Source organism: Oryx dammah, unplaced genomic scaffold (assembly GCF_014754425.2).
Source record: "Oryx dammah isolate SB20612 unplaced genomic scaffold, SCBI_Odam_1.1 HiC_scaffold_1, whole genome shotgun sequence".
Taxonomy (NCBI): domain Eukaryota; kingdom Metazoa; phylum Chordata; class Mammalia; order Artiodactyla; family Bovidae; genus Oryx; species Oryx dammah.
In genome coordinates, this window is record NW_024070185.1 from 79352315 (window position 1) to 79365169 (window position 12855).

Genomic DNA, 12855 nt, shown 5'->3' on the forward strand with positions numbered 1-12855 from the left:
TCTTGTACCTCCAGAATGTCATCAAGGAGCAGATCTCTTCCACACAGAAGGGGCAGGTGCCCTGGCCAGCGTGGAAATTGTTTTACCTAGTTCATCGTGCGTCAAAGTGCAATGGAAGTGGGCAAATCCATTAAGACAGAGCACATTGGTGGTTGCTAGTGGCAGGGCAGAGGGAGGCTGGGAAGTAACCACCAATAGGTACAGAGTTTCCTTGTGGCGCAGGTGAAAGCGCTTTGGGACCAAATAGCAGTGATAGTTGTACATGTAGTAAAAGCCGCTGAAAGGTCTGGTTTAAAATGGTTAAAATGGGGAATTGTATGTTATGTCTCGCATCAGTTGTGTCCGACTCTTTGTGACCCTGTGGACTGTAGCCCCTGGGATTCTCCAGGCAAGAGTACTGGAGTGGGTTGCCATGCCCTTCTCCAAGGGATCTTCCCTACCCAGGGTTCAGACCTGCATCTTACGTCTCCTGCCTTGGCAGCAGGTTGTTTACCCCCTAGTGCTACCTGGGGAGCCTATGTTATGTCTGTTTTACATTAAAAAAAAATTTTAATGTCCTGGGGACAGAACAAGAGGTATCTACCACGTGAGTAGAAATTGAAGACCTCCCGGAGTACAGACTTCCAGTTAGAAATTAAATAAACTTTGGGGCTATAATGCACAGCTGTTGACTAGAGTTAATAATACTCTACAGCACATTCGAAAGTTGATGAGAATAGATCTTTAATATTCACATCACAAAATATTTGCATCCCCAAAAAATATTTTTACTCTGGGTAGTGATGGATGTTAACTAGACTTACCATGATAATTTCACAATAGATACAAACATCAAATCATTTACATTGATTTGAAACTAATGTTATAATAAGGTTACTTTTACCTCCATTTTTTTTAAAGGCAAAGAAAATTCACAGACCAGAAGGATGCATTGGGGGTCTTTTGTTTGTTTGTTTTGGGGGCTGTTTTATGTTTTTATCTTCTGCCCTCACTGCACAGCTTGCAGGATCTTAGTTCCTCCAACTAGGGATCGAACCTGGGCACGGAGTCCTAACCATTGGACCCCCAGGGAAGTCCCAAGCAGCAGGGTTCTTGAACCGTGGGAATCGGCATGTGCGTTTTGCTCAGGGCCTGCTCTTCTCCCTGACTAAGGGTCCCGTTTCATCTCTATTCAGGACACACACCGAGGACTCTTCATCCAGCAACTGCGACCCACACAGAACCTGCAGCCAAGAATCAAGCTGAAGCTGTTCGGCCACTCGGGGTCTGGGAAGACCACTCTGGTGGAATCTCTCAAGTGTGGGCTGCTGAGGAGCTTCTTCCGAAGACGCCGGCCCCGGCTCTCCTCCACCAACTCTACTCGGTTCCCACCCTCACCCCTGGCCTCCAAGCCAGCAGGTATGCATGCACCCCACCAGCCCTTGTCTCTCTACTGGGTGCTTCCAAAGTCAAAGCCTGGGAGGAAGCGTGGCTTTGTTTTGAGCAGTTGGCCCGAGGCTGACCGACTCCTGGCGCCTTGGTGGCTTCAAGGTGTGGACCCCCTGGCTCTTGGCCCTGTGTCCACCTCACTCTTGGGCAGCAAGTACACCCTGCCCCCATGCTAGCAAGTAAAGGGCCTCACTGAACTCACAGTCCACAGTCACAGACATGCAAAAGAGCACAACCGTGTCATATTCTGCTCAGGGACTCTGCCCTTGAAGACACGAAGAACTGGGACTGACACAGATTCAAGGTTGCACAGATGGAATATCAGTTCCCAGGATGGGTCCTCTCCCCAGACACTCCTTGGAATGCTGTGCGCACGTCCAGGAATGCCAGAACACAGAGCAACAAATCTGGGTGCATGGGGAGGCCCATCCACGCGTATCTGGAAGTGGGTTGGTGGTTTTGAAAGTCTCCTTAATGGTTTTTCAATTGGTCCATCTGCTCACCTGGACCCTGGTTGGAAAGCAGCTGTTGCCTTCTACCCCTGCCTCCCACAGACACAGTTATCAGTGGGCCCACACCCAGAACTGCAGGGTGACCTGTCCCTCCCAGGGAGAAACACCTGAGATGACCAAGAGGAAGCTGAACAGTCTGGGATGTTGTTTTTCCTGGCCCCCCACCCCACTTTTAGAGTAAGGGAATTGTTTTTCAAAAATAGGAATATAGACCTTCAGAGACTTTTCTAAACAATGTCATTTCTGAAGCTCTGTGCCTCAGATTCACTTTCTGTACATAATACAAAGGTGTCATTTCTGTTACCTAGAATGAAAACAGGTGTTTCAGAGTTTTATTTCTATGTAATTTCTCTCTCCACGAGGAAAGAGGTCTGGGCAGCGTTAGTAGGGTGAGGGACCATTGACTGAGATCTTCATGCCCCTTTCAACTTTTTTGCTCTGAGCACAGCAATAGGATTGAAACCAGGGGAAGAAGTACAGCCAAAATGGACATATAATTAGAATGATTATAATACTGCTAATGCATACTGAGCGCTAACCGTGTGCCAGGAACTGGGCAAAATGGGGTACGTTTGACACCTCATTTAATCCACATGACAGCTTTATTGGCTTTTTTGCCACCCTTTTACTGAAGCCTTGAGGGGTCAGATACACTGCCTAGAGTCACACAGCTGGCAGTTCATGAAGTGTCTGGCTCCTGAGCCAGGGCTTGTTAATAATACTTATAACTCCATCTGACCTGGGGCATATTTGGGCTCACATTTTCCATTTTCCACTGTAATTTTGCTCAATTTCAGGATGTAAGATAGGTTTATACCTTCTCAGAAGCCAGTAGTTTTCCAGATTTAACCATTAAGTTCAGACTCTGTGTGTGGACACTGCCAGCCTTTGCTTAAGGTTCAAAGTGAGCTTCTCTAGCAGTTCCTGGGGTCGCCAATTCTCACCTGCTGTGGGTAAGGTCACTCCAGTCTCAGTGACTTGAGGCTGGGAGGTGCAGCGGGAGGGAGGCAGAGAGAAACAGACAAAGAGCAGAGACAAAGGTGGGATCTATACAGATCCATGATCTGGAATTTTCATTAGCCATATTAGATATGAATTTATGCTGCAGGAGGCATCCCTTGTGGCTCAGCTGGTAAAGAATCTACCTGCAATGCAGGAGACCTGGGTTCGATTCTTGGGTTGGGAAGATCCCCTGGAGAAGGGAACGGCTACCTACTCCAGTATTCTGGCCTGGTGAATACCATGGACTTTACAGTCCGTGAGGCCGAAAAGAGTTGAACATGACTGAATAACTTTCTCACTTCACTTATGCTGCAGCTCATGGGCACACTTCAGGGGACATACAGGCTCTCCAAGAGGGAGAAAAGTTCTACCCTCACTTCTCAGAAGTCGGATCTCCATTCTTCTTCCTCTGATCAGTTCCCATGTCCGGAAGAATCTAGAAGTAGACTCTTGATAAAACACAGCTCAGGATGGCTAAAGTGAAAGAAAGAGTTGTCGCTCAGTCATATCGAGCTCTTTGCAACCCCATGGACTGTAGCCTTCCAAGCTCCTCTGTCCATGGAATTCTCCAGGCAAGAATACTAGAGTGGGTTGCCATTTCCTTCTCCAGGGGATCTTCCCCACCCAGGGATCAAACCGGGTCTTCTGCATTGCAGGCAGATTCTTTACCATCTGAGCCACCAGGAAAGTCCCTCAGGATGGCTAGATTATCGGCAAATCTCACTGCATCTTCCAGCCAGGGCTTAGAGAGACGTGAGTCATGGGGCTGAGTGACACAAGATTCTCTCAAGGATGCCGGGTGCTCTGGACCAAATGAGTGTCCCTGACTTCAGTCAGCACAGAGAAAAGTAACTTGGGGTGCAGGAATGTAAGGTCAGAGGTCAGAAGCCTGGTAAGCTGCAGGATTTTGTGTAGTATGAGGAAGGGGAAGGAGAAAAGTTGAATTAACTTTCAGCGTTTGCATATCAAGACACTTCACCTAAAAAGTTGGATGTTTATTTGGTTTCTTGTAAAAAATAAAATTGGGAGCTCTGGCCACGCTGGATTCACGTTTCTACCTGGAGCCAGTTAGTGGCTGGGGTGAGAGGCATAGCACCATATCGAGGGGCCCAGGCTCTGCATTTTGCCCTGCCCCCACCCAGCCCCCTAACTCCAGGAGGGAGAGCTCAGGAGCAGACTCCCCACATCTGTGTCTGAAATTTCTCCCTGTGACAGAAATGACATTTCAGCAGCGCATTGGTGTGTGTGACCCTTGGGCTAGGGTCACTCCTAGTTCATCCCGAATCTGTCTGACCAAGGCCAGGCAGCCTCCCAGAGGGCCTGGGCAAGGATGGAAGAGGCCCACCCGGCTTCGTGCCGAGGCGGTTGGTCTGCTCTGAGGGTGGCTGAAGTGTCTATATGGACAGTTCCTGGAGGTAACAAGATTCACTCGCAGCTAACTCTAGTCCTGCTGAGGCCGAGTCACTCGCAGCTAATTCTAGTCCTGCTGAGGCTGATAAGAGCTGGGAGGCTGTGTTTTCTGCAGGAGGCTCTGTGTCAGGCCCTTCTCCTGCCCTGCCCATTGCAGAGCCAGCAGGCCCCTGGCTGCAGAGTGCAGGCAGAAGGCAGCAGAACATGAAGCCTGGACCCCTGCAGCCCCAGACCAGGCAGCCTAACAGTCACTTTCTGACCCTCACAAAACAGAAGGGGGTCCTCAGGAAAACAGAGCATAGCACAGATATGAAGCACCAGGAGGGCCACCTTGGGGGGAACCAGCTGGGGGAGGGCGGCAGGCTCTGGGGGCCTTGCATACAGGAGAAGGGACGGGGCAGCGTTTCTTTGTAAAGCATAAGGAAAGGCTGTTCTGGACCATGGTCTTCAGTGAAGGAGGTCCGTTGCAGCCAGGCTCAGCTGCACCCCAGCTCTCAACACCCCTGACTTCTGCTAGAATGGTCAGGCCTTCCTCCTTTCACTGGGACAGATGCCTGCATGAGCACATTTACGTCACTCAGGCGGCAGGAAGGTTGTGGGCTTTTAGAAACTTGCCTTTTGCATTGTGCTGGAGCTAGAGGCTGAGCCGTCAGCCAGGAGACAGGATAGCATGGCGTGGGCGACTTGGTGCAGCCACTCACGGCACGTGGCTGCCGCACACACTCCCTTTGTGCCACAGCTGTTGAACAGTGATTCTGCGGTAGGAAGGAAACCCCTGGTGCCACCAGAGGAGTAAATGTCCAGAAAGAGCACTGCAGGAAGCTGTTGCCTGCTTACCAGAGAGCAGTGTCTGCGTGAAGTCTTTTCTGACCTGGGTGCAAAAGTGGCTTCTCCATCGGGGCCTTCCACTTTTTACCACTAGAGGTCAGTGGTTAGCAAAAATGGTTTCCTCGTCATTTACACTTGATCTTAGCCGAGAAGCGATTTTCCCTCGTGATTTTATTGCTTCCCTGTAAAGTTGTTCTTTAATAATACCGTATACAACAATGTCCTGATTTTCATCCTCCCAACAAAAACTGTCAGTGAGGTGCCGGAATGCCTGTCATTTACTGAATCTGGTCTGCTCTCCCTCAGCAAGCCCACAGTGCTACTAAGACAAAACTTATTCCTGACAGTGGCCATCCCAGACACAGGTTTTAGAGCACAGGAAAATGGACACACCCATTTTTATGGAAGTCACATGGGTTTTCTCAGACTTGAACTAACAATCTCTAAAGAAATACACTAAAATGCCTATCTTGTTGGCCTAGAGTGTTGGTGTTTACCTTTCTGTTTGCCAAGTTTCCTCCTTTTATACCAGGGCTGGGGGAAGATTGTGGGGCGGAGAACATATAAATGAATAATTCTTCCCATCTTATTGCACCTTCTTCCTCCCTTGTACCTGACCCAGCCTTTGAGCTCCAATTTTATCCTCCTCCCCCCGACCCTCTTGAAAATTCCGATTGTCTATGTCCTCCATCTGAAATGTTTGGTCTTTCAACAAGGGTTATCTTTGTGTTTGGATCACCAGTTTTAAAAGTCAGGTGACCCAGGTGTAATGACCTTGCAGTGTCTGTCACTATTAATTCTGAACCAAAGGCACTAACTGTATAGTATGATTTAGTTCACTGAGCCCCTCCCAGCTGCACTCTCAGAGCCCTCAGATGTGCCCACCCAATCCTAGCCTTCACCATACTGTTGGAGGTCTGTTGGACAGACAAGCAAGCCAACAAGCAGTCAGAACTGAGGACACACAGGGCTCTGCCCATGGCCCAGGGGACCCAAACTGTGTTATTCAACTGATCTCTCACAAAGTTCTACCATTATTATTCATGATAACATCTTTAAAACTGGTTCTTTTTATTTACTAAAATGTATAGATTTGAAAATGAAATCCTTAATGTCCTTTCCATGAATAGAAAACCAATACCACTGCTACCAGTAAATAAAAAGATACAGTGAACAGTGATGTGATGAAAATCTAGCTATATACTATTGAAAGTGAAAGTCTCCCAGTCATGTCGGCTCTCTGCAACCCCATGGACTGTAGTCTGTCAAGCTACTCTGTCTATGGAATTCTCCAGACCAAAATACTGAAGTGGGTAGCCATTCCCTTCTCCAGAGGATCTTCCCAACCCAGAGATCAAACCCAGGTCTCCTGCATTGCAGGCAGTTTCTTTACCATCTGAGCCACCAGGGAAGCTCATATACTGTTACCCAATCCCTCCTTATTAAAAGGGGAGATTAGCAAGGATTGAAGACATGCTAAAGACTTAATGCCACAAACTGAGACTTGCCGCTAAAGCAATTTAAAAGCTTTCAGGGGGATCTTTTAAAGGAATAGCTTTCTCACTGTGTGATTCAGCATTAATTAACGCTATGGCCTGCTACCATCTAAGATCATTTTTCATTCTATCTAAATTCTCATGTGCCGGAGTGATACTCATCTCACCTGTATCATCAGTCAGGCTCCTGGCGGGGATTTAATGAAAGGTCCAAGTCACAGACACAATTCACAGGAACATAAAAGAGAGGGTGAAGCACCCAGAAGCTAGGTTAGTTACCACCCCTGGGGCGGAAAAGGCAAGAGGAAGAAGTCACAATCCTGGGAAAGCTGGAGCTCCAGGGGAGAGGCTGCTCAGGAAAGTCTAGAGTCAGAGACACAACTGGCATCAGAAAAGCAGCAGGTGGTGCAAGGGGAAATGGGCATCAACCTTTTTCTCCAGTGCCTCCCATCAGCAGACCCTAACTGGAGGCAAATGGCAAGCAAGCCTGGGAGAGGCAGTCCGTCGGGTCGGCCGCTCAATGCACAGAGCAGCACAGGAAAGGATACAAGAGGTGGAGCGAACAGAACCAGCACAATGTCCCTGGGAAACATTGCTGCCCAGCATATGCGAGGGACACCCACACCCTGGCCTGAAGGGAGGGGGAGACAGAGGGCAGAGGCTGGGAGGGTCAGGGTGGGCAGGATCTAACATGCCTGTTCTCTGGCCCACAGTGTCCGTGAGCATCAACAACCTGTACCCGGGCTGTGAGAACGTGAGCGTCAGGAGCCGCAGCATGATGTTCGAGCCGGGCCTCACCAAGGGGGTGCTGGAGGTGTTCGGGGCCCCGTCCCACCACCCGCACTACGCCACCGATGACCAGTCCACGAAGGCAATCGACATCCAGAATGCCTATTTGAACGGTACGGCTCACCCTTCCCCAAACGGAAAGAGTTTCCAGCAGGGAACCTGTCCTGGCGAGCATCTGCCACAGCTGCGTGAAGTGTGGAGAAAGGGCCAGCGTAGGAGTGACCCAGGGCTGAGGCACAGCTGGTTAATATCCCCAAAGTAAAACTAAACCCAAATGCTTAACAAATGACTGTTGAGTTGTTGTTCAGTCGCTCAGCCATGTCCAACTGTTTGCCAGCCCAGCCCATGGACTACAGCATGCCAGGCTTCCCTGTCCTTCACTTTCTCCCAGAGCTTGGCTTAAACTCATGTCCATTGAGTCTGTGATGCCATCCAACTGTCTTATCCTCTGAGCCCCCTTCTCCTCCTGCCCTCGGTACTTCCCAGCATGAGGGTCTTTTCCAATGAGTCGGCTATTTGCATCAAGTGGCCGAAGTATTGGAGCTTCAGCTTCAGCATCCAGTGAATATTCAGGATTGGTTTCCTTTAGGATTGACTGGTTTGATCTCCTTGCAGTCCAAGAGATTCTCAAGAGTCTTTTGAGTAAAAGTGAAGAGTCTTTTGGGTAAAAGTAAAGAGTCTTTTGAGTAAAGAGTATGTTTACTCTTTGGAATAAATTTAAAGACTCAAATTCAAAGACTTTGAGTAAATTTTTTAAAAAGACTTTACTCAACAGTCTTTTAGGTCTGTTGAATAAATTAGTGCATTTTTTAACCTCATAAAATACAGACCCATTAGCAGTTGATATACCCAATTTGAAACCCAAGTGCTGGCTCTCCCCAGAGCTCCCAGAGCCCCCAGCAGGAACACAAACCTTGCTGAAGCGCAGTCCATTCACAGCAGGGATAGAGCAGTTTCTCTGAGGCTGAGTTCCCTTAACTGTGAGGATTTTATGAGCTAGTGTCTATTAAAGGTCCTAGGGAGAGGAACTCAGAAGAAATTGGGGGCATCTTCATGAAAGCCCTTTTATATACTAAACCCAGGGGAAAATAGTATACTCAGGGTGTTTACCTAAAGCAACGGTTCTTAAACTCCCGCATATACACACATCCCCTGGAGCCACTGGAAACACAGACGGCCCGGCCCCTAAGCCTGAGTCAGCCCATCTGGGGAGTTTCCTGGCGATGCTGCTTCTGGGCCAGGGACCCTAAGGAAATAAAGTTCATATGCATTTTGCTGCCTTAAAAGTTGAGTGTTGTCTGAGTTTCAGGGAGCACAGCTGGCCCCACCGCGTAGGGAGAGACGTGTGTGCTCAGTACCCATCACCCACACCCTCAGCCATCCTCCTCCCCTGGTCTTACCCCCTTCCCGTGTCTAGCTCCCAGCACTCCGCAGGCTCAAAAGGCCTATTTCTGTGTTCCCAATACTATTCCCACTGAGGTCTTAGCTGCCAGACTTAGAGGGTCATGCTCCCCAGGAGTGCTGAGCTCTAGAAAAACCCTGTGGATCTTCCAGAATGTCTCGACTGCAGAATTTCTGGCACAGTGTAAACACCAAGGGGAAAAATTAGGGAAAAGGAGCCTGAAATCCTATAACTTAAGTGGTCCTGCCTGACTCCCCAGAGGCCATTGGGTGGGTGGCACTGACTTTGTGGGATCTGGTGGTGTCCAAGTGTCTGGACGATCATGAGGAGGTTCTGGGTGCCCTAGAAACTCCAGGTCAGAATCTCGCCCATGACATTTACAGGAAAACCAGCCACACACCACACTGCACCCCTACCACACACACACACACATACACACACACACTTCCTCCCTAGCCTGACCCTTCCACTGCCTCCCCAGTGTGGTTGGCCTCTCAGACCCCATCTCCTCGCAGTTCCTCTTACAGTCTTCATGTGCCAAGCCGCTCATCAGTTATCGCATCTTACAGCTGTGTACAGTGGCCATCCAAAACAGGTTGCTCCCTTAGCCATAAAGGTGAATTTAGTCACTATTTAACCAAAATTAACGCTCCAGTGTTGGGGGGGTAGAAAACAGAGTATTTGTGCACATACACCTTTCCATGTATGCTCACAGGCATGCACATACGCACATGTGTAGGGTGTGTGTGTGTGTTTGTACCACTCTGGGGTGTTACAAGCAGATGTGATGGAGATACACATATAAGAATGATACAGATATGATGATGAAAGTGTTAAGGAAAATGGAAAAGCAGATTACAGATACAAGTGGGTTTATTGTAGTAGTAGTGTTAGTCACTCAGGCGTGTCCACTTCTTTGTGACCCAGTGGACTGTAGCCCACCAGGCTCCTGTGTCCATGGGATTCTCCAGGCAGGAATACTAGAGTAGGCTGCCGTTTCCTTCTCCAGGAGATCTTGCTGACCCAGGGATTGAACCAAGTTCTCCTGCATGGCAAGCAGATTCTTTACCACCTAAGCCACCTGTAGATGTATAGATACAAGGCGTGGGTATAGAAACAGACATAGAGAGAAAATATAGGGATATGTAAATATTCCATATGTAGATCTGTACTTAAGTAGATGCATAAATAAACAGATGAATGCCGTGGATGTCCCTCTTCATAAACCCTAAAGTGCTGAGAAAGATTGTAATTGAAATTTGGTGGCGTTTCACGATCGTAATCTTTCTTTTCCTTTTTCTCTGTAGGCATTGGTGACTTCAGTGTGTGGGAGTTCTCTGGAAATCCTGTCTACTTCTGCTGTTATGACTATTTTGCTGCAAACGATTCCACGTCCATCCATGTCATCGTTTTCAGTCTAGAAGAGCCCTATGAGATTCAGCTGAACCAAGTGATTTTCTGGCTTAGTTTCCTGAAGTCTCTTGTCCCAGTGGAAGAACCGATAGGTGAGCTGCGACGCCAATGGGCGGACGGCCCTTCCTCCTCATCTTGCTTCCCACTCACACCCAGATCTAGCAGCTTGTGGCCAGCAAGCCACCCTTATTCCTCCTTCCTATCAGGAGATTTCCACTCGGGAAGCTTCCTAAGGCTCAGCTGTTGATTTTGTTCTGCATATTTCTGCCACAAAGACTCAGTTCTGAACAGTTCCTTAAGAGTCATTTCTCACTTTCTCTCTGTATTTCCGAGCTGTGGTCATTTCTGTTAGGTTCAAAGTGGGACACCTCATCTGACAGCTGCTGTGCCTTTAGCTAATGGGCACGTAAAAGGAAGGAAACCATGTTAACTGAATGTAGTATCTTAGCCTTATTCCTAGAGGAAAAGACAGCAGGACAGACTTGTTCTTTTCATACAAAAAAAAGAGGCAGCCTTCCCTGGTGAAATGTAAAACTCAGCAGTCAATTCTTTTCTTGAAAAGCATATAACAGCAAAGTAAACTGGGCTAATTCCCTTCAGGGTACCTCCACTTTTGCCCCCTCCTTTCTCATGTTTTCATTTCAAACACTGCCATGAGCGAGAGGCTCTCTGCTGATGTGAACTGCAGGAGTTTCCCTTCTGAGCCTTCTGTGCTGTGCTGCATTCAGCAGCTGGCTCTGGTCTTGGAAAGGGCATCTCCCAGCCAGAGGTTAGATCTCCCCTCACCATCCAAACAAGGCCTACTTGGAGGAAGATCTGAGAAGCTGCGTCATGTTCTGTGGTCGCTTCTGGTCCACTTCTGAGCAGCCTTCCTTGAGGCCCAGGAAATAGGCTCATTCCATCGCTGGCCAGGCCTAGCCCTTCTAGTGACCTTGTAGGTCCCTCCGATCAGCAGGCATAGGTTTGCAAGTCTGCAAGGAAAATGTACCAGTCTCGTCCACCTAGCGAGGCAGCCCAGACCTGAGGCCGAGCACCCCACCTCACCTGGGCAGGGTGGAGGTTTACTCTCCACACCTGGGCAGGTGTGAAATGGCTCGCTTTCTGCCCTCAGCCTTTGGCGGCAAGCTGAAGAACCCACTCCGAGTTGTCCTGGTGGCCACCCATGCTGACATCGTGAACCTTCCTCGTTCAGCTGGAGGCGAGTTTGGATATGACAAAGACACCTCGTTGCTGAAAGAGATCAGGAACAGGTAAGGTGGCTGCTGTATCTTGTAATGCAGCCGAAATCAGGTGACCCAGAGAGAGGAATGAAAGAACTGAAAGGTCTCTTTGGCTTGGCTGAAATTTTTATTGTATGTTTCACTGTTACCAAAGCCACCGATACACCTAATAACAAATTAAACAGAAGTAAAAGGCACAGGATAAAAATCAGCAGCCTTGGAGTACCACTGCCCAGAGGTAACTCTCTTTAGCTATATTATGCATTTTTTTTCAGCTTTACTGAGGTATAATTGACAAGTGAAATTGTAAGCTATTTAAACTATACAAAGTGGTGATTCAATATATATATACACAATGTGAAAGGATTCTCTCCATCTCATTAATTAACGTATCAGTCACCTCACATATGTATCTTTTTTGTGTATGAGGACATCAGTCAGTATTTCTTAGAATATAAATTGCAACCTGCTAGTGGATCATAATCTTCATTTCAGAGGCCTGCAGTAGAATGTAGGTAAGAGAAACATGATAGAAAATATCAGAGTGCATTTTATGTCAAGTATTCTTGGAAAACTTTTCTTTCACTTAGGAATATGGATGTGCTTAGAATCCCAGTGTAAAAGTATTTACTTTTACTTAGTGTCTATCCCCGCCAAAATTTTTGAACCTACAGCTAAATTCTTGGTTTATCAACTCACACTTAGCTATTATCTCCCTGATATGAAGAATAGGGCTTCTAATACTTTTTTTTGAACTTTTTATTTTGTATTGGAGTGTAGCCAATTAACAATTTTGTTACAGTTTTCGGTGATCTACTAATACTTTAGATCTAAGGTGTTTTTCATACTCATCCGTCTGTTCTCACTCCATCAGCTTCCACAACATCGCTTCTCCTGCCTGGTCAAATGCGTTCATTAGGCCTCCCCTTTCCTGTGTCGAGGGAAGCTGTGTTGCCTAGTTTTGTGGAACCTGGGGCACCTGTCTGCACCTGGAGCAGGTGGTGTCCCCAGGCCTCCACACCAGAGTGACATTACAAAGTCCAGCCAACAGCAGGTGGGGGTGTGTCTCCACAAGGCCACCAGCCCTTCCTTGCCCCCCACCAGCTCTTTGGACCTGGCAGGAGCCTGGCCCTCTGTGGAAACAGCTGGGGAGACTGCGTCACTCTCAGGAGGCCACTGCTCTTCCCTTAGGTTTGGGAACGATCTTCACATTTCAAATAAGCTCTTTGTTCTGGATGCCGGGGCTTCTGGGTCTAAGGACATGAAGGTACTTCGAAATCACCTGCAAGAAACACGGAGCCAGATTGTTTCGGTGAGTATACCTGGAGAGGGCTGGACCCAACCTTCAGCCAGAC

General features: G+C 48.1%; 1 protein-coding gene across 2 annotated transcripts in view; it reads left to right on the top strand.

Moving 5' to 3' along the window:
- The window catches only part of DAPK1 (death associated protein kinase 1), a 205461-nt gene that overhangs the window by 184595 nt on the left and 8011 nt on the right, over positions 1 to 12855 (top strand). For both annotated transcript variants that reach the window (XM_040245074.1, XM_040245069.1), the window contains exons 19-23: positions 1176 to 1398; positions 7390 to 7578; positions 10175 to 10372; positions 11392 to 11530; positions 12692 to 12812. In XM_040245074.1, coding sequence (XP_040101008.1) covers positions 1176 to 1398; positions 7390 to 7578; positions 10175 to 10372; positions 11392 to 11530; positions 12692 to 12812 — 870 coding nt within the window. The remainder of the gene's footprint in view (positions 1 to 1175; positions 1399 to 7389; positions 7579 to 10174; positions 10373 to 11391; positions 11531 to 12691; positions 12813 to 12855) is intronic.